The following is a 21,985-nucleotide window of genomic DNA, read 5'->3' on the forward strand; positions in this document are numbered from 1 at the left end:
CGAGAGCACGTCAGGTAACCAATGGACATTTAGTCACCCATAGCCACTGCAGGTGCTCGAACGCAGTGACTGCGGGTGTGTGGCGGACACTGTTCCCAACGGCTGAGCGGTCGGATTGTGAGTCACCGCTCTGAATAGGAACCCCAAGCCCTGCCTTCACGCTAAAGCGGCGGTTCTCAGCTGAGGGCAGTTGCGTTCCCGGAGACATTTGCTGCTCATCGTCTCGGGGACATTTTTTTGATGATGACCGGGGCGGGGGGCTGCTACTGACCCCTAGTAGGTAGAGTTAGGGGTGCTGCTCGACCTCCTGGGCTGCCCAGCACGGCCTTTACCATGGAGAGTCGTGTGGCCCAAATACCGCTGTGCCACTGAGGGAACCTCCACCAAGGGACGGTGGGACAAGTGAAATGTCTTGTGAGCGGAGGGACAACAGTCTTGAGTCGTGGGCGTCCCCATGTGGAGGTGGGTCCGGTGGGACACAGAGGCACTTTGGGCTGTGGACGAGGTCAGAACCGACTCGTCACCCACTCAGGTCCACTGTCCTCTGTGGAGTTGTGTGACGAGGCCCTGACCCAGAGTATCACTTCGGTACATCTTTTACCTCAGGGCGTCTGGGACACCTCCTTTGCCTGGTGACCCTCAGACTCACCTGGGGAACTTGTTGCCGTGTAACTTCTGGCTCCCTCCCTCCGAGGTTCCCAGCCAGGCAAGGGTATTCACAGAATTGCCCCAGGGGATTCTGACTCAGCTACAGCCAGTGGGGACCCTCTGAGTTCCCCGCCGACTCTGGCACTCTCGGCATCTCTGAGACGTGGAAGACAGCCAGGTAAAGTCCCGCCCAGCTCCTCCCACCTCACGCAAATTAGTCTTTGTGGGTGTGAGGTATCTGGGTTAATTTTATTTTAATTTTTGCTATTACTACTACTACTAATACTACAAACAGTACTACTACTGCTAATAATAATAATAATAATAAATAATGTCAAAGGTGGTACCCTGTTCTTTATGACTAGAATGAACCAGGCTCAAACACCATCCCGAGTGTGTTTCTCTGCATCTCACAGGGGCTCTGGGAGAGGGAGGGCTTCCCCACTCACCTCCAAGTCCAAGTTCCTGCTTCTTGCGATGAATCATCCAGTGATCTCTGTCCCCACCGTGCTGTCTCAGGCAGGGTTTTCCCGACCGACACAACCTCCTTTCACCCGGGCCTCGGCGTGTAAAGTAGGCTTTATGAAAGGTTTGGCTGAGTTCAGGGGACTTGTGCCAGAAATCACTTCCCACAGAATCATGTAACTCCTCTGCATAAGAATGGTCCCTGCAGCCCTGACCGGTGTGGCTCAGTTGGCTGGGCATCACCTTGCAAAGCGAAAGGTCCCCATTCGATTCCCGGTCAGGGCACACGCCTGGGTTGTGGGTTCAGTCCCTGGTCAGGGCGTGTGTGAGAGGTAATGCTTCTCTCCCTTTCTCCCTCCCTTGCCCCCTCTCTCTAAAAATAATTGAATAGAAATTTAAAAAAGAATGATCCCTGCAAAATTAAATTAAAAAAGGAAGAAAAAAACACTAAAAAAAGAAAAAAAAAGTGCAAAGAAAAGGGAAATGAGAATTGTCTCCGCATTTCCACCAGCTCAGATCCCAGGCATTGGCCACACCGCTGGATCCGGGGCTCTGGGCCTCTTTCGTGTGGTCCAATAGGGAAATGGATGCACAAATCAATAATATTTGTAATTAGGTATAAAATAGATGTATAACATACGTGTGTCTGTGTACGTCTCTGTGTGTATACATTTATATGTAAAATAGAATATAGATGGGTATATATTATCTCACACACATACACAGTATCCTTTTACAGAACAAACCCTTCCTTTGCTTTGCTTGCTCCTTCCGGACCCGCACACTGGGGACTGCCTTTTCATTCCCGCCCCGTGGGGCCCGTTACTGCTTGTACAAACAAAGATGTTCCTTTCCTAGGAGGACTTCCTTCGTGGGAGGGGGCGACCCCAGGCCCCTGCATTTCACACACCTGGGCTGCTTCAGCCCTCCCCAGAACACTTTGATGTGTAATAATTATTCCCCTCATGTAGCAGATGAGGACCTGAGCTTCAAAGACATCAAGTTCATGTATCGGAGGTCCAATAGCAAGTAGAGGGACAAAGCAAGGACAAACCCTGATTCCTTGGTTCTGAATCCAGAACTTTCTCCTCCACAGCAGGACCCTTGTCCCAGGATACACGTTGGCAGCCTAGGCAGGGGGCTGGGGGAGGGTGGGCTTTAACAGGCCCGGTGCTGAGCTCTGCCCCAGTCCAAGGAAGTCGGGGTCTCTGGGGCAGGTGCCCGAGCTCCTGCATGTTTAGAAAGCTCCCCTGGGGATTGCAGGGTACAGCCAGCCCAGGGGCGTGGTGGTCCCGACATTCCAACCTGCCAGCCAGGATCCTGAGGATGACCTCGCACGCAGGTGTCAAGGCTGCGCCCCAGCTTTCCTGGACCATGGAAATGGTCCCCACTTCACCACTACATGCAGCCTTCTCCCAGACGTCGCCAGACCCACACTTTTGCATCATTTGATAGCAGTTTAGATGAGCATTTACCTGCTCGAGCAGTCTGTCCACTATCCTTTCCCTTACTCTCTTTTTTTTCCTCTTTCCAGGCACGAAGAAGCGTTCTCACGGCTCCCCTGCCCCGAGCACCGGTCGCCTCACCTTGCCAGGTGGGTCCAAGCGCGGCGAGGTGGAGTTAGTGGTCACGGACCACGGAGAGAACGGCTCTCTTGGGAGCTGAGTTGCATGGTTGATGGACCGAGGCTCTGGCCCCCCGTTTATCCAGGCCGCTCCACGCTATTAGGGGGCCTCGGCCACCCACTGGTGATGTTCCTTCAGGAACAGCCCTGATAGAAGCACCTTTGGTTCGTGGTCTCTCCTGCTTGCTGATGGAGAGAGGAGAACCCTGTTCCTCCTCATGTTCACCTGGACGTGGTTTGGAAGTGTTTCTGTGAGAGACGGAGGGTGCAGGGGAATGAGCATGAGCCTTGGGTGAGACAGACGGGGGTTCAGACCCCTGCTCTGCCACGTTCAAGTTGTGCAGGCTCACCAGATGTGTGCAGCTCCTTGCTAATAAGTGTCGGGTAGCTCTGACCCACAGCGGGCGCCCACAGCGCGTCTCTATGTCGGGAAACAGACCTGCACGGTCTGGGCTGGCCCCGTCTAACACTGAGCCGAGAGTTCTCGGCGTTCGTGGTGATCCTGCACACTCGCCGTTTGCCGTCTCTACCATGGTTTAGTTTTTACAGGTAGAACTTGCAAAAACCCGTTTGTCTGGGCAGGGGGCGGAGAGAGAGGTTTTAAAAGGCAAACACGAACAAGGTAGAAAAATTAAAAAGTAATACAAATTATAGGAAGGAAAAATGTGGCCGACGCTACCCACTCCGAGGTAACCAAGGTTACTTACCATCCCTTTGGGTCTTTCTTAGATAGGTTTTGTTCCTAGAGTAAAATTATCCTCTGCGTGAAATTTGTTTCATCCCTTTTAAAGTTTACCATTGCACTGTGAGATTTACCCTGTGGTTATTAAGTATTTTAAAAACTATTTTAGTGCTTCACTAACACTTTGTATGATTAATTTGTACCGTAGTTACATGTGTATTTTTGACCGTGTGGGAGGCTGGCGTCCCTGACCCTGGAGCTGTTCGAGGGTCAGCAGTGTATTCACTGACAATTGACCATTAACGTAGCTTGCCTTTTTGTTATTAGAAATAACCTCATACTCTTGTACACAAATCTTTGTATGGATTGAGGACAGGTTCCTAAGTAGAATTATTAACTCAAGGGATATGTACACATTTAGGTTCCTAACACATTCGAGTCGCAGTAATTTCCAGAAAGTTACTGTTATTTATACTTTCAGCTATGAGTTTGCCGTTTGAGTATGCTCTTGCTGACGCCAACACTAGTACCTTACCAATGTGATGAGAAAAAAGATCATATCCGTATTTGGCTTGCATTGATTTTATGTTTTTTAAAAATCTGTTTTCTAATGTTAATTTCTTCTTTGGGGAAGAAGTACCGTATCTGATTCATTCTGAGAGGGATAGTGCCTTGCATTTTGGCCCCTGAAATAAGGACTCTTTTGCAACCAGTGGTGTGTTATAATTTGATTAGCATTTTTTCTTGGTTGGACATGCAATGATAGTTCACTTGATAATCAGTGGCCTGTTAGCTTAGGCGAAACAGAATCTGTGTCCACCTGCTTTTTCACCCTCCGCTCCCGTAGCTGCCCCGCCCTCGCTCCACAGCTGGACTCGGCAGCCACGGAGGAGGGGGCCCGGAACACTCTTGCCGGGCCACTCTGCCTGAAACACTGCTCGCCCTGTTCTTCCCTGGCTAATTTCTTTTTGCAACCCCTCCACATCATCTAGGCAGAATTAATATTTACTTATAACGATTTGCTTATGAGTCCTTTTACCCCGTGAGAGGTGGCTTTTTCGAGGGTGGGGACTGTCTTGTTCTATTTTTGCCCCAGTGCCTGCGTGGTGACCAGCACACGCTGGGTGCTCATGGGTGGCGCAGAGGCTGGGTGCGAGGGTGCATGAGTGGGCATGTCCGTTTCAATCTAGGACTAGATAGAAAGCAGCCATCCTCAGAAAAAGGCTCTTTTTCAAGTTCAGGTTTGCATCAACTACACCAACTTGCTTTTTAGTCCTGAGCCACCTGCTCTATAGTCTCCGGGGGCCCCTTTCGTCTCGTCCCTGCTTGCGGCCGTGTGCCCTTGCGACTGTAGACACTGGGAGGAAAACACCCCAAACCACGCAGCTCCCGTGCGCAGCGATGGAGTCTGCCCTGCTGTGGGAGGTCGCAGCCTCCCAGGGAGGGTCAGGTGGGATCTCTGACGTCATCCTGGACGTCTGTAAGACCGTGCAGAGCTGATCTGCTTCCCAACTGCTGTGCTGGAGACCTGTTGTTGGCCTGCTGGGTTTCCAAGGCCTCCGAGTCAGAGTCTCAGCCACCTTGGCCTTGGCCTTAATCCGGCAGGGCGGGGTCTAACCTGGGCCTGGACTGGGCGTCTCAGGTTCTGAGTTCCGACCACTCCAACGCCTGCAGAGGTGGAGTGGGTAGTGCCCACGCTTTGTCTAGCAGACACCCCCGACTCTTGTGTGGCAACGGCCAGCTCACTCCTTCGTCCTCCTACTTCGGGACCACCGCGTGTTGCCTCCCTCTGGCTCGGGTGCCTCCACCTGCTGCTGTTTGCGCCAGCCACCCCACCACGAACAACGTCAGGTTTCAGGATGCTCGGACGGGAGGAGCGATAATCCTTGAAAACTGCACAGTAACATTGTGCAGAAAGAAAACAATAGAGACAGGCCAGACAAGCAGTTCCAACATCTCACATTAAAAAACAAACACAGGACCGCTGGAATGTAAGAGAAAATCTCAAGGTTGGAAAGGGAAAACCTTGAATGCTCTGAGGAGTTGGCTGCTCTCAGGGGAGCGGCAAGCAGGTTGCCTGTAATCGAGTGAAAACCCGGCTGGCAGCCACCCTGGCTCTGGTCACAGTCCGTGTGAGGGGACAGCGAGGGTGAGTCTCCGTGTGCCGAGGGACACGCTTCCACAAGGAGGGAAGGGAACTTCAAAGCAAGGTGTGAGCTATAAGCATTAACGGTGCACATGCAAGCGAATCAAACATGTTGGTAAATGTTTGAGTAGCTGGTCACCATAAAAGTAATGTCCAGTTTTGGTGTTAAAACAGGACACAGAAGCTGCCAATGGGAGGAGGGTTGTCCTGGGGGTTGAGGAATGGGAAGATCTATTTTGTCTTTGGGCAGAACCTTGTAGTTTTGTAACTTTTTAACACAAAGGATCATCGGTGAAATCATTTAAATGTAGCCTGTAGCATCTACATCAGCAAGGGAACCGCACCAAAGGGAAAATGCATCAGCACAGGCAGAGAGGGAGACAAAGGAGCAAGGAATAAAGGATGATTACAAATTTAGGTAGTGGAATCAAGTCTAAAACAAAAGCAAAATTAGATTGTAGGATCAATTCCCAAGTGTCAGTGATGACAGTAATTGCAAAGGGCTTAAACTCCGGTATTAAAGAACAGAGATTATGTGATTAAATTTAAAAATCCAAAATCCAGCTCTACCCTGCATTTAAGAGACACACTTTAAAACACACACACAAAGTTTGCTGATGTATGGCAAAAGAAATTCTATACAAAATAAAAAGCTAGTTCTTAGGAAAACATTGTCTGTTTTGCAGCCTATTGTACAGATAGGCCACAGGATAGGATATTTAATCATTGATGGTGGTTTTCCATTTTTGGCTATTACAAACAATGCGTACAGGAATCATAAATACCAAATCGTGGTTGATGTTTTGGGGGTAGGTAGAGAGAAGTATCATGGAAGGGTATATAGTAGGCACTTCAGCTGTATCTGTGGTATTTAATCTCTTTAAATAACTTTTTGAATATGAAAAATGTTAAGATTTGATTAAACTGTATTGAGAATACATGGCTATTTGTTATGTTATTACTTATACTTTTCTGCATGCTCAAAATATTAGTTATTGAATTTTTTAAGTGAAAAATCTATGGCTGTACTCCAAGACAGCTCCGTTTGGCTCTATGGCTCCGTAGATGTAATTTTACGTGTATGTCAGAGCAATTTAGTGTCTTCCTTGCGCACCTATGGAGAGACACGGGTGTGGGGACCTCAGAAATAAAGACGTTCTGCAGATAACCTGCCGCATCCAGAGGCCGCCAGAGAGCCAGCCCCTCACTACAGAATGGCCGGTGTGGGTTCTGAGATGATAAAAGGGGTCCTCCTGAAGCTCCAGCACCAGCACACTACTCTGGGGACACCCCCTTGAGCCCTCGCACAGCTTTAGCGAAGTGACTCTGTCGTGGGAAAGTCGTGGCACCGGCAGCCGGTTCTTTTCTAGAGCCAGCTTCACCTAGGACCTGTGAGGTCCGCGAACCTAGTCGCGCTCCGGGGGCGGGCCATTCAGGACGGAGGACCTATCGTTGGCTCTCGCTGGAGCAGCGGCCCATTGATGGACACTAGTCAGCGGCTTACTTCCGAGCCGATCCCCCAGGGTGCCTGGGTCACGCGCCACTTTCCTGCAGTGAAGCTTAGATGGAAAGGTACAGTACCCCGGTCACTCGCGGGTGCAGGTAGCGCGCCCCTCGCTCCGCTGTGCGCACGCGCAGTGGCTGGCATGCGCCGTAGTGTTGGCAGTAGACGCGCTGTGCTTCTGGTCGCCCCGCCTGACGTAGCAAGCGTCTGTGTGTGTGATGCCGGCTGGCTCGCAATGACATTGTCGTGTGTCCTGTTCTAGGGGACTACGGATAAAACGTCCATCCAGAGGAGTCCTCCGGAGACAACGGGCCAGCTCCAAGGTCTGAAGACATTTTAGAAAGCTTATGTTTCTTGTACCAAAACTATTATGTGCCTTGTAAGTTATTGAGTAATTAATGTCAAACACGATAACTCCTGATCTCCCCAATACAGGTGTTTTTTACAATAAATACTTTGATATGTTTTCGACATCTATCAGCTCTCAGGGACAATGCTTCTTAACATATTTCTCAACATGTCTTATCTCATTCAATGATCAGAGCAGCTCTTAAGGAAGGCACCGTGATCTGCATTCCAGGAACCGGGAAACGGAGGCACAATCCGATGAACAGCCTGCCCAGAGTTAGCACCCCCTGCTCCGAGTGTCACGGCCAGTAGGAAAAGGCTGACGTCGAAGCGTCCGGGCACTGTGCCCGCCTCTCTTCACCCTTGTCCTCAGCCTCAGGGTTAGATCGGTGACCCATGGACCCATGTCAAGCACAACTGTGGGGTGAGGAGGACCCTGCCGTGTCTTTTAAGCGAAGATTCCAGTGGACACTGTCTTTGCAGTTGTCCCTCACGTTGGGTTCATCCTGAGGGGTGGCAGCTGTCACTCTTCTGAGGGACCGGATCAGAGCTCACCTGTTACTTAGCTCTTCGGTGCTCTAGAGCCCTGAAGAGATTTATCATTGCAGACTTTTCCTGGTGCGGGTCGTTGCTGGTGTGCGTGAGGGACGGAGAGCTACCGATGCTGCCTCACGCTTCCCGTCTTCACGTGCAAACATGGAAAAAATGCCCACGTTGATGAGAAAAACCAAGGAAGGACTTCACTTGTGTAATAACCAAAATATTTTTCCCTTTTGAGCCAGCATGGTTCATGTCCTTCGTGCTTGTCAGCGCGAGCAAAATGAAAATGAACAACCTAATCGAGGATGATCATCTTGAGGGAGGACTTTCTTATTCTTGTATTATTAAAACAATAATTTTATTAGATGAAATCATCAGTCATTGGAACATAAGGGTGCAGGGCATGTAATAGGCAGCTGTTGTTCGAATAAGAAGAGCCAAGCTCCCAGCCTTATTTCACTGCCCCCTCCTCCTCTTGCACCTCTTTGTGGTGGGGGTGGGGGGGTCAGCAGGGAGGGGTGGGGAGGAGGGGTGGGGGAGGGGGAGGAGGCCCGACAACTGGGCCTTAGTTCCTCTCGAGGCATCGGAAGACCTGCAGAAATGAGCTGAGACTGTAGCATGTGTGCAGAACAAGCGGCTCAGGCCTCAAACATGAAAGTCAAAGGAAAGAAACTCGCTGTCGTTCTTCCTGAGCAAACGTGGGCGGCACATCCAGGTACGACGATGCCGCTGAGCCACGGGAGGGAAGTTCGGTTCTGCCGGTGCCAACCGCCTTTGCCCGCTGGTGTGTGTTCTAAGAGATTTGTTTGTTCTTTAGCAAATGGGAGATGCGTGAAGCTCACTGAGTGTGACGTGGAGTAGTGTGTTCATGACATTTTTCTCAGCGCCAACTGCTATCGGTATGGTGACAAAGTTCTTGGGATGCCAGTGTGCTTAGCGCCCCGTACCTGACCTCACGGAGTTCGGAGCCACGAGGAATTACCTCTGGGGCAGAGCACAAAGAGGAAGCATCCAACAGACCAGGGAATCAGTGGCTTAAGTGTAGTTTCCAATGACACTGGCTCAAGGAATTATTACGGCTCAGCATAAAAATGCAGAGTCTTATGAATCGTTTTCCTACTCATGTCGTGATTAGAGCTCAGGGACTCAACTCCTTCCAGCCTTGCCGGTTGTCGAAGCTGCACTTCCCGTCCTGGATTCCCAGCCCTTCCTTTGCACTCATGGTTAGGCATTGCCCAAAGGGGTCCCGTGAACCCCTGTGTTTGTATGTTGTATAAATGGCTTAGAATGCGGGCTGGAGGGTTTGGCTTTGCTGAGAATGGCGCTTGGTTTCAGCGAAGTGGTTCCCTCAGGGAGCGGAACGTAAAAAAATGTTTTTTGGCAAATGCACATTTTGGATAATTAGTAGTTTATGAATCAGAGTGACATGTCCTCTGCCGAGGAGTCCCAGGTCAGTTCATTAAGGTGATCTCTTTGTTGTGTGCGAGGCTCTGCGTGGGGTCGGATCCAGCCATCTGGGAGGTTATGGGGCTTTCCTGCACTGTCCAAGGAATCTCACCGGGAGGTGCTGTAGAAAAGGCCCTGGGGAGGACCCTTCGTGCCCTGGGGAGGATCCTTCGTCTCCTGGGCTGTGCGGTGACGGCGGCCACTCACCAAGTGCCTGTGCTGGAGCGGCACTGTGCGGGGTGGCAAGGTACCACGTGAATATCACATCCTTCATGTCACTTTCAAACTCCCCACGACAACCAAGCAATGCAGTTAGTATTTTTCCCATTGAAAAAAAAAAAAACCAGTCCCAGAACAGATTATCTCCTTAGGGTCTCACAGAGGTCATAGCTGAACCCCAGTATGTGTTGCCGGAAGCCCATACTTCTCTTGTAATACCATACCACCTCCCTCAGAAGCAGGTTTTGCGGGCTCATTTCCAGGCACGGATCTCAGCACGTGGCCACGGGCTGGTGCCCTCCGTGCGGGATGAGCAGACCCCGTCAGCGGCCCCAGGCCACCCTCGGAAACTAAGTGTAGGCTCACCTGTTTCCAAAATGAACTTGACGCCTAAGCCAGTGGTTCTCAGCCCGGTTACACGTTAGAATCACCGGGCATCACCAGCATCCCGATGCTCGGGCTCCACCTCAGAATCAGTGGCTATTCCAGGGACTCTCAGGGGCAAGGCTTGGGCTTCAGGCAATTGTGAGTCTCCCCCGGCAACGGGGTGTGCATCCAGGGCTGGGAAGTGCCAATGCAAGCAAACAGCACCAGGTGGATGGAGGGCAGCAACACTGTGTGGTTTACCTTTTCCCCGTGGATGTGTATTCCTGTGTGGGCCTGGACGTGCTGGTCAGGGCGCCTGCCCACACCTGGTAGCGGTTCCCTTTAGGTGGTGTCTGCTCTGTCCCTTCTGGAGACCTCCTCGGGTCACCAGCTTCCCGTCGTCCTCTGCGTGTTTCAGATACAGAACCAGTAGATTATGTGGCGTTCTCATCTGCTTGAGCTGACGTCCTTGCAGAGCCAGAGTCTTGTAAAATGTAGGTGGCGGGTGGTTGTCCTGTGCTGTCAGGGCAAAAAATTTCTGAGTTAAAACTTCATCCAAGGTCCTGGAGCTCCCCTGGCATGAGTGCTTGTGCCCAGAGGCCTGGCGTTTCGGGATACCTGTTCAGATTCCAGCCCCCATAGGTGAGGGAAGAGACAAGAGCAGTCATTTGAGAGACCCGTCAGCCAGGGCGGTGACGTAATTCCTTTCCTAGCCATTGCCACACAGATGGCGTCAAGGAAGGGCAGTTTGCTTTGGCTTTGGGGGAAGTAAGAGTGTGGCCACTAACAAGGCTGTTCAAGAATCCTGTCTATTCCATCAATATATACTCTAATATGGATACTATAAATGAGGTACAGTTTTACCTTGATGCTTGTAACTCGTTACGGTAGTTATTTAAACTTTCTCTGAACTATGATCCCAGGTTATTTTACAGCCGGGAGGAAGGCTGTGATGTCAGAATGTGTTGAATGAAACCAAAATACAGACTTCCTGTGAGTCAGCTGTGTAAACTCGAGCGAGTTACTTAAGGTCTTTAAGCCTCAGGTTCCCCCCCGAAAAAAGGGGGTGTAATAAATAGTGCTTGCCTCCTAGGACTGTGGTGAGGACAGAAGGCCGGTTCCAGGTGAGTTCCCAGTATTGGGCTTTGTACACAGTGGATGTCAGATACAGTTTTGTTTTTTTCACCGTGGCAGATCCTGAGGTGGAAGTCACAGGCTCAGACCTTACAGCGCTCCGTCCGCAGTGCCCCCGATGGTAACATCCCAGTGCCCTGGGATGCAAACCTCACGGGTGATTTGGGGGCATTGTCATAGGGACTTTCCCTCAGACTTCAGGCCCACGCCACAGCTGGGCACTGACTGCAGAAGTGGGATGGATGAATGGCGGTGCATTTTATTCTTCAGGGAAAACGGCCCTTGAGAGGCACTGAATGGTGCTCGTATCTTGTTAGTGTGTGTGTGTGTGTGTGTGTGTGTGTGTGTGAATGCAGAGAGAAACTGGCTGGAGGTGGAAACGCCATCTGCAAAAGTCGTATTATGGTACTATCTTTGGAACAGAACACACGTCCAATACTGCTTTAAAAACAACACCAACAAGGTGACAGTATTAGAATTTATTCAGGAGCTAAGCGTGAGCCAGGTCGCTGCCTTGGGGGGCCTGCTGTGCAGGGGGCTCGGAAACTCCCCGAGGGAGGTTGCCGCGGCCGCGGTACCACGGCCCAGAGGACCACACCGCTGCTGGGGGAGTGTGGGGGACGGAGGGGCTAGCGCAGGTCGGTGTGTAACTCACGGAATCAGGCCGGACGAGGTCACGCGAGGACGCGAGACCGTCCCCTCTGGCCTGCCACCACGCAGCGCGGAACAACGGGTGCGCTGAGTGAGTGAGATCGATGTGGCGCGGTGACGCGCTCTCCCAGGCCTTCTGGCAGCGTTTTCTGCTGAACACTCTGTCACACTCTCCTTGGGACCGAGGGGTCCCCGAGCCTGGGAAAACTGAGAAGATGACATGCAATTGGCGACCCTCGGGGATTCGTCGTACCTGTCTCTGTCATCTAGGTCTCGGAGAAATCCTGGAAACACTCCTTCAACCTGCACCCAGTTAAACCCCACGTAGGAGCCCCTCCCTCCGATGCCTGCTCCTTTCACAGCTTCGCCCCAGGGGCTTTGAGGAACAACAGACTAAATGCATTTCAAACAAGGAGCTTTAAAACCTCCATTCACATTTCAACACCCGGATCCAACAAACAGCCATCGATCTGTTATCTGAATAAACCCCTACCTCTTTTCTGAAGAAGAGTAATTCTACCTCGTGGTCTCCGATGCCAGAAAAAGGAAAGAAGTAGCCAGCAAGCAGCGTGGGCTCAGAGAGAGAGGAAAGAAACGGGGGCTGCTGGTGGTGGCCGAGGAGAGAGAGAAAGTCAAGGACAAGTTTGGAAGCCATCGTGGTGTGTATGAGAAAGGTGGGCTTTAAACCAGTGAGGATCAAAACTCCTAAAAGAACATCACTTTCCTGAGCAACAAGTGTGTGTAACAGCAACATAAAAATGATGATGTGTCAGTTTTTGTCTGGAACTCTTTTCCTAGGCACGCCTGAAAGTAATATAGTGTGTGGCACATATAACGCCCCCTATTTATTACAAAACCATAAGCATGTAATTTTATGACATAGCAAATGTACTCAGACACGCCATTTGACATTTTAGGTGAACTGTTCGGACTGCTGTCCATCTTGTGCGAGACGCTCACGTAGGTGCCCCGCCAACCGCACTCCAGCAGCCTCACCGCTGCTGGACCCTGCAGATGATGACCCTGCCGAGTGCAGGTTCTGTGTGAGCCACGTGACCTTGTCCAGTCTTCATTAGCTAGTCACATCCTTTTCTCCAAGCAAACGGCTCCGAGAGATGAGAGCAGACTTGGTGAAAGTGTGCCCCAGAGAAAATGGCCGGACTGCTGCTGGCGAAGCCTGTGGCGGGCCGGGGTTCTGGTCCCGGCCTGCTTCTCCTTAGAGGGGAGGACGGAAGCTGGGGGTGGGCTTGTAACGGTGCTGCTTGGGTTCTGCTGCGGGAAGCGCCCGGTCTTTGAAGTGGAGGGTCAGACCCCCTCCCAGGAATATTTCTGGAGTGAAGGAGTCCTCAGGAGACCACGCCAACACCCCAAAAAGAGAAGTCCCCACTAAACTCAAGACAGCACCCTCATCTCCAGCTCTGCCCTTTTGCTCCGTGACCGAGTGGCAGCCCCTGCAGAGGGGAGAGGCCACCGCTGCATACGGTAACAGCCCTCTGAGTTCCCTTCCCCCTCACATGTCAGGGGAGGGAGACTGCGGGGGGTATAAGCATTTCCACGGCGTCCGTGGGGGGCCGCTCTCTCTCAGCAGGTTCCGCTCCCTTCGCACGGACTCCGGTGGCAAGGAGAGTTTTTGTTCTGACAATCAGAATCCCGGCAAACGGTAAATGTCCCTCCATGCTGAGAAGTGGGAAATTCAATAATACTTTGGCTGGGCTCACGCTGGGCAGCAAAAATAGAATGAATACCGGGAGGGACTGGGACGTGAGTAATACATCAGCTGCCCCAGACACAGGCAACCATCAGCCTTGACCCTGAAGCCCTCTCCTGGCTCTGCCCCACTCCCCAGGGTCACAGGACTGTATTTACGCTTGTTCCCGGAAGGCCTGGTGCCGCCACCCCTTTTTTCACCCTAAGAAACAGATGGAAGCAATTCTGAGCTCTTAAAAATCTCTGCTGTTCTGCATCCGCATTGTGATGTCACTTCGGGACCAGTCGCTGAAGGTCTTGACTACAGGTTATCTTCGCTCAGAAGGCAAAGTTGGAGCTTGTGGCAATAGAATCACGAGTTGTGCCTGGACAGTGTTCCTTCTGTAAGCAAGTCGCAGGTTCCAGAGGGGGCCCCTACGATGGGAGCCCCTCGAAAGCAGGGAGGGCTGTCTGTTTGGTTCATGGTTGCGTCCTGGGGACACAGCAGGTGCTCGAAGGTGCCGGTGAAAGAACACTGTAGGTCGTCAGGCGTGTGCTCAGCTGTGCGCCCTCTGAGATGCCGCGTACTGAGGCCCGGAGTGAGCTTCCTGCTGTGTGTGATTCTGTAGAATGGCTCCGACCTGTGACTCTACAGAAGACATATCAGTAGTGCGTTTCTTTGCAAAGAGCGGTGCCCCTAAAACCCGATCATAATAGGACAACTGGAGAGTGTGAACACCCAGAAAGGACACGGGGGTGTGTATGCCCCTGGGAGGTAATCATGGCCGTGGCTTAGATGTGTGTTCTCACCATGTTTCCTGTGAGTGTGGTTATGTGTTTTTACAGTGTAAGGCTAGATCATTGTTATTGCTTTCATTTAACAGTGTTTTACATGAGCCTCTCTCTATCAGTAGACATGATATCGCTTTTCTGTAGTATCCCAGGACTGTAATTTTTTTCTTTTTTTTTTTAAATTTTAATCATTGTTCAAGTACAGTTTTCTCCCTTTTACTCCCATTCCAGCCCACCCACCCAACCCTCCCCACTTCCCTCCCATTACCACCCTCCCCCTAGTTTTCATCCATGTGTCCTTTAAATTTGTTCCTGTAAACCCTTCCCATTCTCCCCTGAAATTCCCTCCCCTCTCCCCTCTGGTCACTGTCAGCCTGTCCTCTATTTCAGTGTCTTTGGTTATATTTTGCTTGTTTCTTTATTTTGTTGATTAGGTTCCTGTTAAAGGTGAGACCATGTGGTATTTGTCTTTCACTGCCTGGCTTGTTTCGCTTAGCATAGTGCTTTCCAGGGCTGTATTTTTAAGAATGACTGGGACTTAACCAATTCCCTGTGATTGCACACTGAGGCTGTGCCTAAGCTTTGGCTTGATCACGACAGCATGCATTTCCTCCTTATTGGAAGGGACTGGCACAGCTGGTTTTTCACGAGGGTGGCCTTCGGTGCTGCCCGCAGTCCCAGCTCTGCTAGCTACGTCTGCCTCACGCTCCTCTGGGCGCCCTTCCGGGGGGCGGAGCAGCCACCGCTGAGAGAGCTGGTGTTCCAGGCTCTGTCTCAGCATCCGCTCCTCCACTGTATCACTGTATTTCACTGTATCTCACTGATAATCACTGTATCTCACCTCTTTGTGATGATCTCGTAACCTGGGTTCACCTCGAGTCACCTTTTTCATATTGCCTCATTGGCTACAGGCTCTCCAGCAGGAGCGGGAACCATATAAAGGGAATCCCACAGCCTGTGGCTTCTCGGAAGGCTGCTCTCACTTAGCACTGGACATGTTTAAAATGTATCTATGTCTTTACACAGCTTGACCTTGACCGCTCTTCTCTTTCACTTGCTGAGTAACATTCCCCTGTATGAATGTTCTGCGATTTGTTTCTCCATTTAACTCTTTTTTTTAAAGATTTTATTTATTTATTTATTTTTAGAGAGGGAAGGGAGGGAGAAAGAGAGAAACATCAATGTGCGGTTGCTGGGGATCATGGCCTGCAACCCAGGCATGTGCCCTGACTGGGAATCGAACCTGTGACACTTTGGTTCGCAGCCCGCACTCAATCCACTGAGCTACGCCAGCCAGGGCTTCCATTTAACTCTTGAGGGACAGCTTCGTTGCTTTCAGCCTTTGGCTATTGCACATAAACTTGCGTAAAATTGACATACAGGTTTCTCTGGACGTGAGCTCTCAGGTCAGCTGGGTAAATGGTCTAGGAGCACGGTTGTGGGTCACATGGCAGGACAATGTCTGCTTCCTGAGAAACTGTCCAACCAACCGTCTTCCGAAGTAGCTGATCCACTGGGCGCTCCACCGGCAAGAACGAGAGCCCCTCGCCCGCTGTGGGCACCACCAGATGCTTTTGTTTTTATTCCACCCACCGGACCCGGTGTGCAGTGCACAGCGCTGCTGTTCTAATGTGCAAGTCCCCGGTGACCAAAGTTGTGGAGCGTCCTTTCCTATCTTTTTCTCATCGTGTATGTATCTTTGGGGAGGAGTCTGTTTGGATCCTTTATTTTGGGTATGACAACTATATATATATATTTTGTTGTTGTTGGGGAGGGCAAACGTTTCCCCACGACGCCCTCTGTTGGGAGCACTCAGGACTGCATGCCCCCAGGGCTCACCCACCACAGCTGACTGCTGGTTGGGGGCAGGGCTCGGTTCAGGGCTGTTTGCCTGGCCCTTCCCCAAAGTGACCCCCACCCCCGCTCCCTCTCACTCCCTCACCCCCACCCCCCACCCTCTCACTCCCTCACCCCCCACCCCCGACCCATTCTTTAGGAAAAACCCTTACATGCTGGGGTCCTCGCTGTCTGCCTGTGGGAACTGGTTTTTGTTTAAAGTGCATGGCCACAGCGGTTAACGCGCTTGCTCACCTCTGTGATGCGTCGGTCTCACTGAGATTCCCGTGAAGTGAGCAGCGGACTCGGCGTGTTTCCCGGTTTTGAGGAAACCGACCAGGTGGGGGGGGGGGGGGGCGGGGCCTCAGGCCGCGTCCCCGTGGGGCTAACGGCTGTCTGTCCCCTCTGCCCGGCTGCAGTCATCAAGCCTCCTCTGCGGCACTTCAAACGCCCCGCCTATGCATCCAGCTCCTACGCACCTTCCGCCCCGAAGAAGGCGGAGGAGCACCCTGCGAGGTACAAGATGCTGGATCAGAGGATCCGGATGAAAAAGATTCAGAACATCTCACACAACTGGAACAGGAAATAGGTCCGGGGCAAGAGGGGGAGCCCAGTCTGCGGCTCTCAGCGCTCACCTGCCACAGCGAGACGTCCCCCCCCCCCCCATCCCGCCCAGCACCCTCGGGGGCCCCTGGGGCTGGTGCAGCCAGGGCTGAGGCCACGGGGACCCAGGGATGATCCCCTTCACTGTTCCGTCATAGACTCATCCTCGCTGGATTTGGGGGTCAGCGCAGACTCCAGCCTCGAACCAGTAAGACACTTGTCTCATGTGGCTTTTACTGCTGTGAATCTTTCAAAGTCTAAATTGAACCAACATTAAAACGATACGACCTGTTCAGAAAAAAGTGCAGCTCCTCCCCTTGATACTATTGTGACCCCGGACATGCACTTGGCCTCATAAGACTGTTGGTTTGATAATCATTGTACGTAAGAAATGCACTTCTGCAGCCCTCTTTCCCCCTTGTTAATGCAATTATGTGAAATTCAAATAAGCATGTGCCTTTCAAGGGAAATGCACTCAGCACGAAAGCTGGGCTTCTGAATGAAAACCATCTCAGAGGGGAAAGAGACTAAAAATTGTTGTGCTCGTAGATATTGCTGGACTCAGGTTTCTCAGCGTAGGTCCAAGAAAGATTGGGGTTCGGCGTGTCCGCTGAGCCTTTCGTGAGGACGAAGGCTAAGGTGGGTGCCAATTGCTAGAGCTGAGCCTGCGCAGTTACAGAGACGTAGCAGAGGACTCGCCTCCAGGGCGGTCTCTCCAGGAGGGTCCCCCATCCCCCACAGAGAAGGCCCCGTGCCCTGATGCCACAGCCTTTGGGGCGTGATGGTAAAGGGTTTCGTGCCCTCTCCTTCCCTTCTCTGAGGCTCATTTCCAGGAAACCGGTTACACAATCGAGCCAGCTCCCGAGCTCAGTGCCCATCGTGCTGTTGAGCAATTTATTGATAATGTACTTTCCGAGGGCATTACAGGGAAACTGAATCACCGCACTGAAAGGAAAACCTTTGTTAGGGGGGGCCCTCGTAGTGCTCGGCCCCTCCCCGCCCGGTGCCTGCGCAGGAGCGCCCCCTGCAGGCCACCGTGCCCGTTGCCCCTGAACTTGAACTTGACCCTGAACTTGACCACGAGCTTGAACTTGACCCTGAGCTTCACCCTGACCATTGAATTTGCCCCTGAACTTGACCTTGACCCTGAACTTGACCTTGACCCTGAACTTGACCCTGAACCTGAACTCTGGCCCTGCACCTTGAACTTGACCGTGAACTTGACCTTGACCGTGAACTTGACCTTGACCGTGAACTTGACCTTGACCCTGAACTTGACCTTGAACTTGAGTAACTTTGCAGGTAACATCTGTCTGTTCTGCAGACAGATGCCTCAGTGCTGGCTGCACAGTGACCCTGCCCAGGGTGGTAGTGGCCTCTTTGCTCCCCAGTGGATTGTGGACAAAAAAGGGGGCACTGTAATAAATGTAACCAAAAGTAAACTCACAGGGTGATCTGATTATAACTTTGTAACCGGGCAGGTCGTGGGGGCAGGCACACCCCGGGCACATAAATAACTTCTTTAGTAAAATGTCTATCTCAGCACACGCTGTCCCTTGTTCCTGGGCACCCAGGTTAACAAGCCTTCGATGCCTCTTTTTCAGACCCCCCCCTTTCCAGACCCCCCTCAGGAGGTCACACCACCTCCTTAACCACCCTGTAACCCACCTCCCACCCCAGCTTTCTCCCGCCTCCAGGCCACCTCCCCTGTGCCCCCTCCCCTGTGCCCCCTCTGCAACCCCAAACGCAGGAAAGCAGCTACAGAGTGTCGTTCTGGGAAGCATTTTTCTCCGTCTGTTGAGACCTTGCTTCCAGGCTTGCCCTCTGTTAGACGCACATGAATGTGAGTCTTCTCTTCTAAAAGATGCCTTAAAGTCCACATCAGTGGGAGACCGTCCGGCCCTGCAGAGATTTTCCGAGTTCTCGCATCAGCGGCATCGCCCGCTCACTCATGTGCCCTTGCGCGGTCCGCCACGCTCAGTCTCAGGCCGGGCGGCGTCCCGTGGCCGCGCGCTCCGCACTGTTTCCTGGCGTTGGGAGCCGGGGTCCTGCAGAAGAAAATCAGCCCCCTCTGTTTTCCGAGATCCCAGCGTGTGAGCTCAGCCCTCGCTAACGTTTTAACTGAGCAAGCACACAGAGCTAGAGACCCCGCGTTGCTTGCAAAGTACCGGCCATGTTATGCGCATGATGGATTGTGTAGAAATGCCAAAGTGTATATTCTTACAGCAAATAAAAAGATGCTTGTAAAGGACTTCCTTGTCTGTGAGTCATGTCTCTCTGCTCCAGACTCCTGGGGTGCATTTGAAAAGAGATTTCCCCTGTGCTTGGCCCTATGCGGTCCTGAGTATCTTGTCAAGATGAGTAGTGTAACTTGCCCTTTTCAATTGCCCTTTTCAATTTGCTTCCCGACTGTACAGGCAGTAGCTTTAAAAAAAAAAAAAAGTCCTCCCCCGTACCACGGACCCGGTACATTCATGTGTTAATACGAGTAACACGCAAGCGCAGCCCGTCTAGAGGTAAAACACGTGTGGTATCAGCTAAGGTTTTCATCCCAAGGTTAAACAGTGCAGCTAGCAGTTAAGAACCGGGACTTTGGGGTCAGAAAACCCCGTAATTAACCCTTGGCTCCTGTCTCCTGTTTGCTTCGTGAGCTTCACCGGGTTTTGTCATAATCTCTCTGGATGGAGACAAGGGCAGTACCTGTCTCGGCAGCACCCTAGGGGCTAAGCCTACACTGAGAACTCGACAGATAGGAGCTATTAGTGCTTGGAGTACATGGGAAAAATACAATAAAAATCAATAAAATAAAACATAGATAAATAAAGAAGGCTTTTGCACTGGAGACACATGCCCCTTAGTAGGTCTGCGAATCGAGTAGGTTGTTAAGATCCTTCAACCTCAGTGAAAAGAAGCTAACGCTTCAATCATCCACGACCCTCCCGGCATTCCCCACGGGCCTTCATCTCTGCACCGTGCCTGCCGTAATCTTCGGTGGGCGTGCCCACATTCGGTTGGCAACCCCACGTCCCCACGGGCGGCGCTCCCTTCTCCCAGGGTGGTCTTGGGCCCCCTCTCTGAGCAGTTATGGCCACTCTTGCTCTGGCATCCACATCCGCCATGTCCCTGGCCACCTCCCCTCAGCTGCCGCCCCCCTGCTCGCTGTCCTGCTTCACCCCATTTCACATCCCACATTGGATTCCAAGTCCCGCCCATGCAGCATCCCACACAGAGCCCCCTTTCCAATTCTCGGCTGATTTGGCGCCTTTTCATGAGTCAGAATCTCAGTCGACTCAGGAGAAAGAATATATGTTTAAAGATTCAAGTGTCATCAGACTTGACTTTAAAAACAAGAGACCTTGCTGCTCATAAGTGACTCTGTTTCAAATGTAGACTCAAAATTCCCAGAGAACAAAGAAATACAGCACTAGCCCTGGCTGGTGGCTCAGCTGGTTAGAGCGTCGTCCCGCTTCACCAAGGTTGTGGGTTCAAGCCCCAGTCAGGGCACATACAAGAATCAACCAATGAAATACACGAAATACAGCTCTACCCCTTGGAGCCTCACCCTTCAAAGGGGACGGTTTACCTAAGTCACTCTGTCCCACAAACATTTACCCACGGAGGTTTCATGTGACCCAGAATTTTGGGAGCAAACAAACAACAAAAACCCAAAACACCTGGGTGTGTTCTCATCATTTCCTAGAACAGGCTACACATGCTCTGGGCGATGCCGCCTCAGACAACACGTGGAGTCTCCAGTCCACAGCCTCTCCTCTGGAAAGAATTTGAATGCTAATCAGACACACGAAATGTGCGTTGCTTCGCTCATTTCTGGAAATGAGGTTGACATCAGGCTGAGCTGGTGGCACAAGGACTTGGGCAGGGCACCCCCTCAAAAATGATACTGGTGTAATTGGATGGAATCAAGTTGCAGAGGACATTTGGTAAAACACACTCATTTCTTAGGCTACACTGCCCCCTGGTGTCTTTCCGAGGTATGAACTCTTTGCTGAGTTCCAGGGTGTCATTAGCGCTGATTGCTTTGGGCTGGGTCAAAGTTGACGCTCAGAATTCAAAAGGGTGTGCAGCTGTGGAGAATACCATTCTCGTGCTGATTATGGTGCCGCTGCACTTCTGTATGGGTTTGTTCTGCTATCGAGCATACATGGAAAAAATACTCAACCAGGGAATGAGTTGGGAGACAAACTGCAGAAATCCTGGAAAATATAGTAAAAAACGATGATCAGTGACGTTACATAGGGAAAAAATAACTAAGCCCTATTTAATTATATGAATTGCCACTTAATTACAGCACCATTAATTTTTACTTATTATCCCTCATATGCTAACATGCCGGCACAACCTCCATTTCTAGGCCCTTTCCCCTTCTCCTGCCTCTTTCCAGAGAAACTAAAAGTTAGCATTCAGTGGCACGGGGTTCCTACAGTTAGGAGTGGCCAGGTGACACCGTTTGGGCTAATGAGACCTGGAGCTACCTCTTCCAGTTCTTCCCGCCTGGAGTGCCAGCCTGGCCCGGCTGTACCGCAGCTGCGACCGTTTAGGGTCACGATGCGCAGGAAAATGAAACCCCACACTCTGGGAAGGGCCTGTGTTCCAGACGGTGTCACCGAACCGCCACACCTTCCCTGATCTGACCCTTTGGGACTTACAACTGACGGGTCAATTCAAAGCCATAGCCAGGGAATCTACTACACAGAGTGATACTTTTTATCACAAGGTCGACCGAGGCACTTCCCTGGCTGAAACACACTAGCGGCTTTCCTCTGCTTTCAGAACACAGCCTCGCCCACGGAGAAGCCGAGGCCCGTGAGCCGTGCCTGCCCGCCTCTCGCCTCCCAGCCCTGCCACCTGGGCTCCATGAGCTCCAGCTGCTGGAAACACCAGCAGTCCCAAAGTTCAAAGCCTCCACATGCCCTATTCACTCTGCTCCGGCTGAGTTTGCCTGTGAGCCAGGATTGGGGGTGGGGCAGGGACCCAATGCTGAGGGGCAGCATCTGGGGTGTGGTCCTGGGTGGGCTGAGCTGGTTGGTTGGGATGGCATGGCATTGACAGCAATTTGCAGACTCTGTTGGTCAAGGTCACCATCCCAGAGGACCAGCCACACTGCTGGTGGAGAAGAGGGAGATGAGAAGGTGGTCACAAGGCTCAGGAGCCGCCCTGCCCTGTGTGTGTGCTCCTGGGTGGCCCCCAGGGGACTCCGGTCTCTGCCCTGGGCTTCCCAGCATCGCCGCCATCGGCAGACCCACTTCACGGCTCCATGGTTTACCAGCGGTGTGA

The 21,985-nt window shown here is 51.8% G+C and overlaps 1 protein-coding gene across 5 annotated transcripts in view; it reads left to right on the forward strand.

Annotated features, from left to right (window-relative positions):
* The window catches only part of PDE1C (phosphodiesterase 1C), a 411,283-nt gene extending 394,186 nt beyond the window's left edge, over nt 1-17,097 (forward strand). For 3 of the 5 annotated variants that reach the window (XM_036010434.1, XM_028526184.2, XM_028526185.2), the window contains 2 exons: nt 2,648-2,707; nt 16,507-17,097. In XM_036010434.1, coding sequence (XP_035866327.1) covers nt 2,648-2,707; nt 16,507-16,676 — 230 coding nt within the window. In that variant the 3' untranslated portion in view covers nt 16,677-17,097. Of the gene's footprint in view, nt 1-2,647; nt 2,708-7,331; nt 7,543-16,506 lie in introns of those variants that run through there. The other 2 variants (XM_036010436.1, XM_036010435.1) reach the window with 2 other exon arrangements.
* The last annotated feature ends 4,888 nt before the right edge of the window (nt 17,098-21,985 follow it).

Source organism: Phyllostomus discolor, chromosome 10 (assembly GCF_004126475.2).
Source record: "Phyllostomus discolor isolate MPI-MPIP mPhyDis1 chromosome 10, mPhyDis1.pri.v3, whole genome shotgun sequence".
Lineage (NCBI taxonomy): Eukaryota > Metazoa > Chordata > Mammalia > Chiroptera > Phyllostomidae > Phyllostomus > Phyllostomus discolor.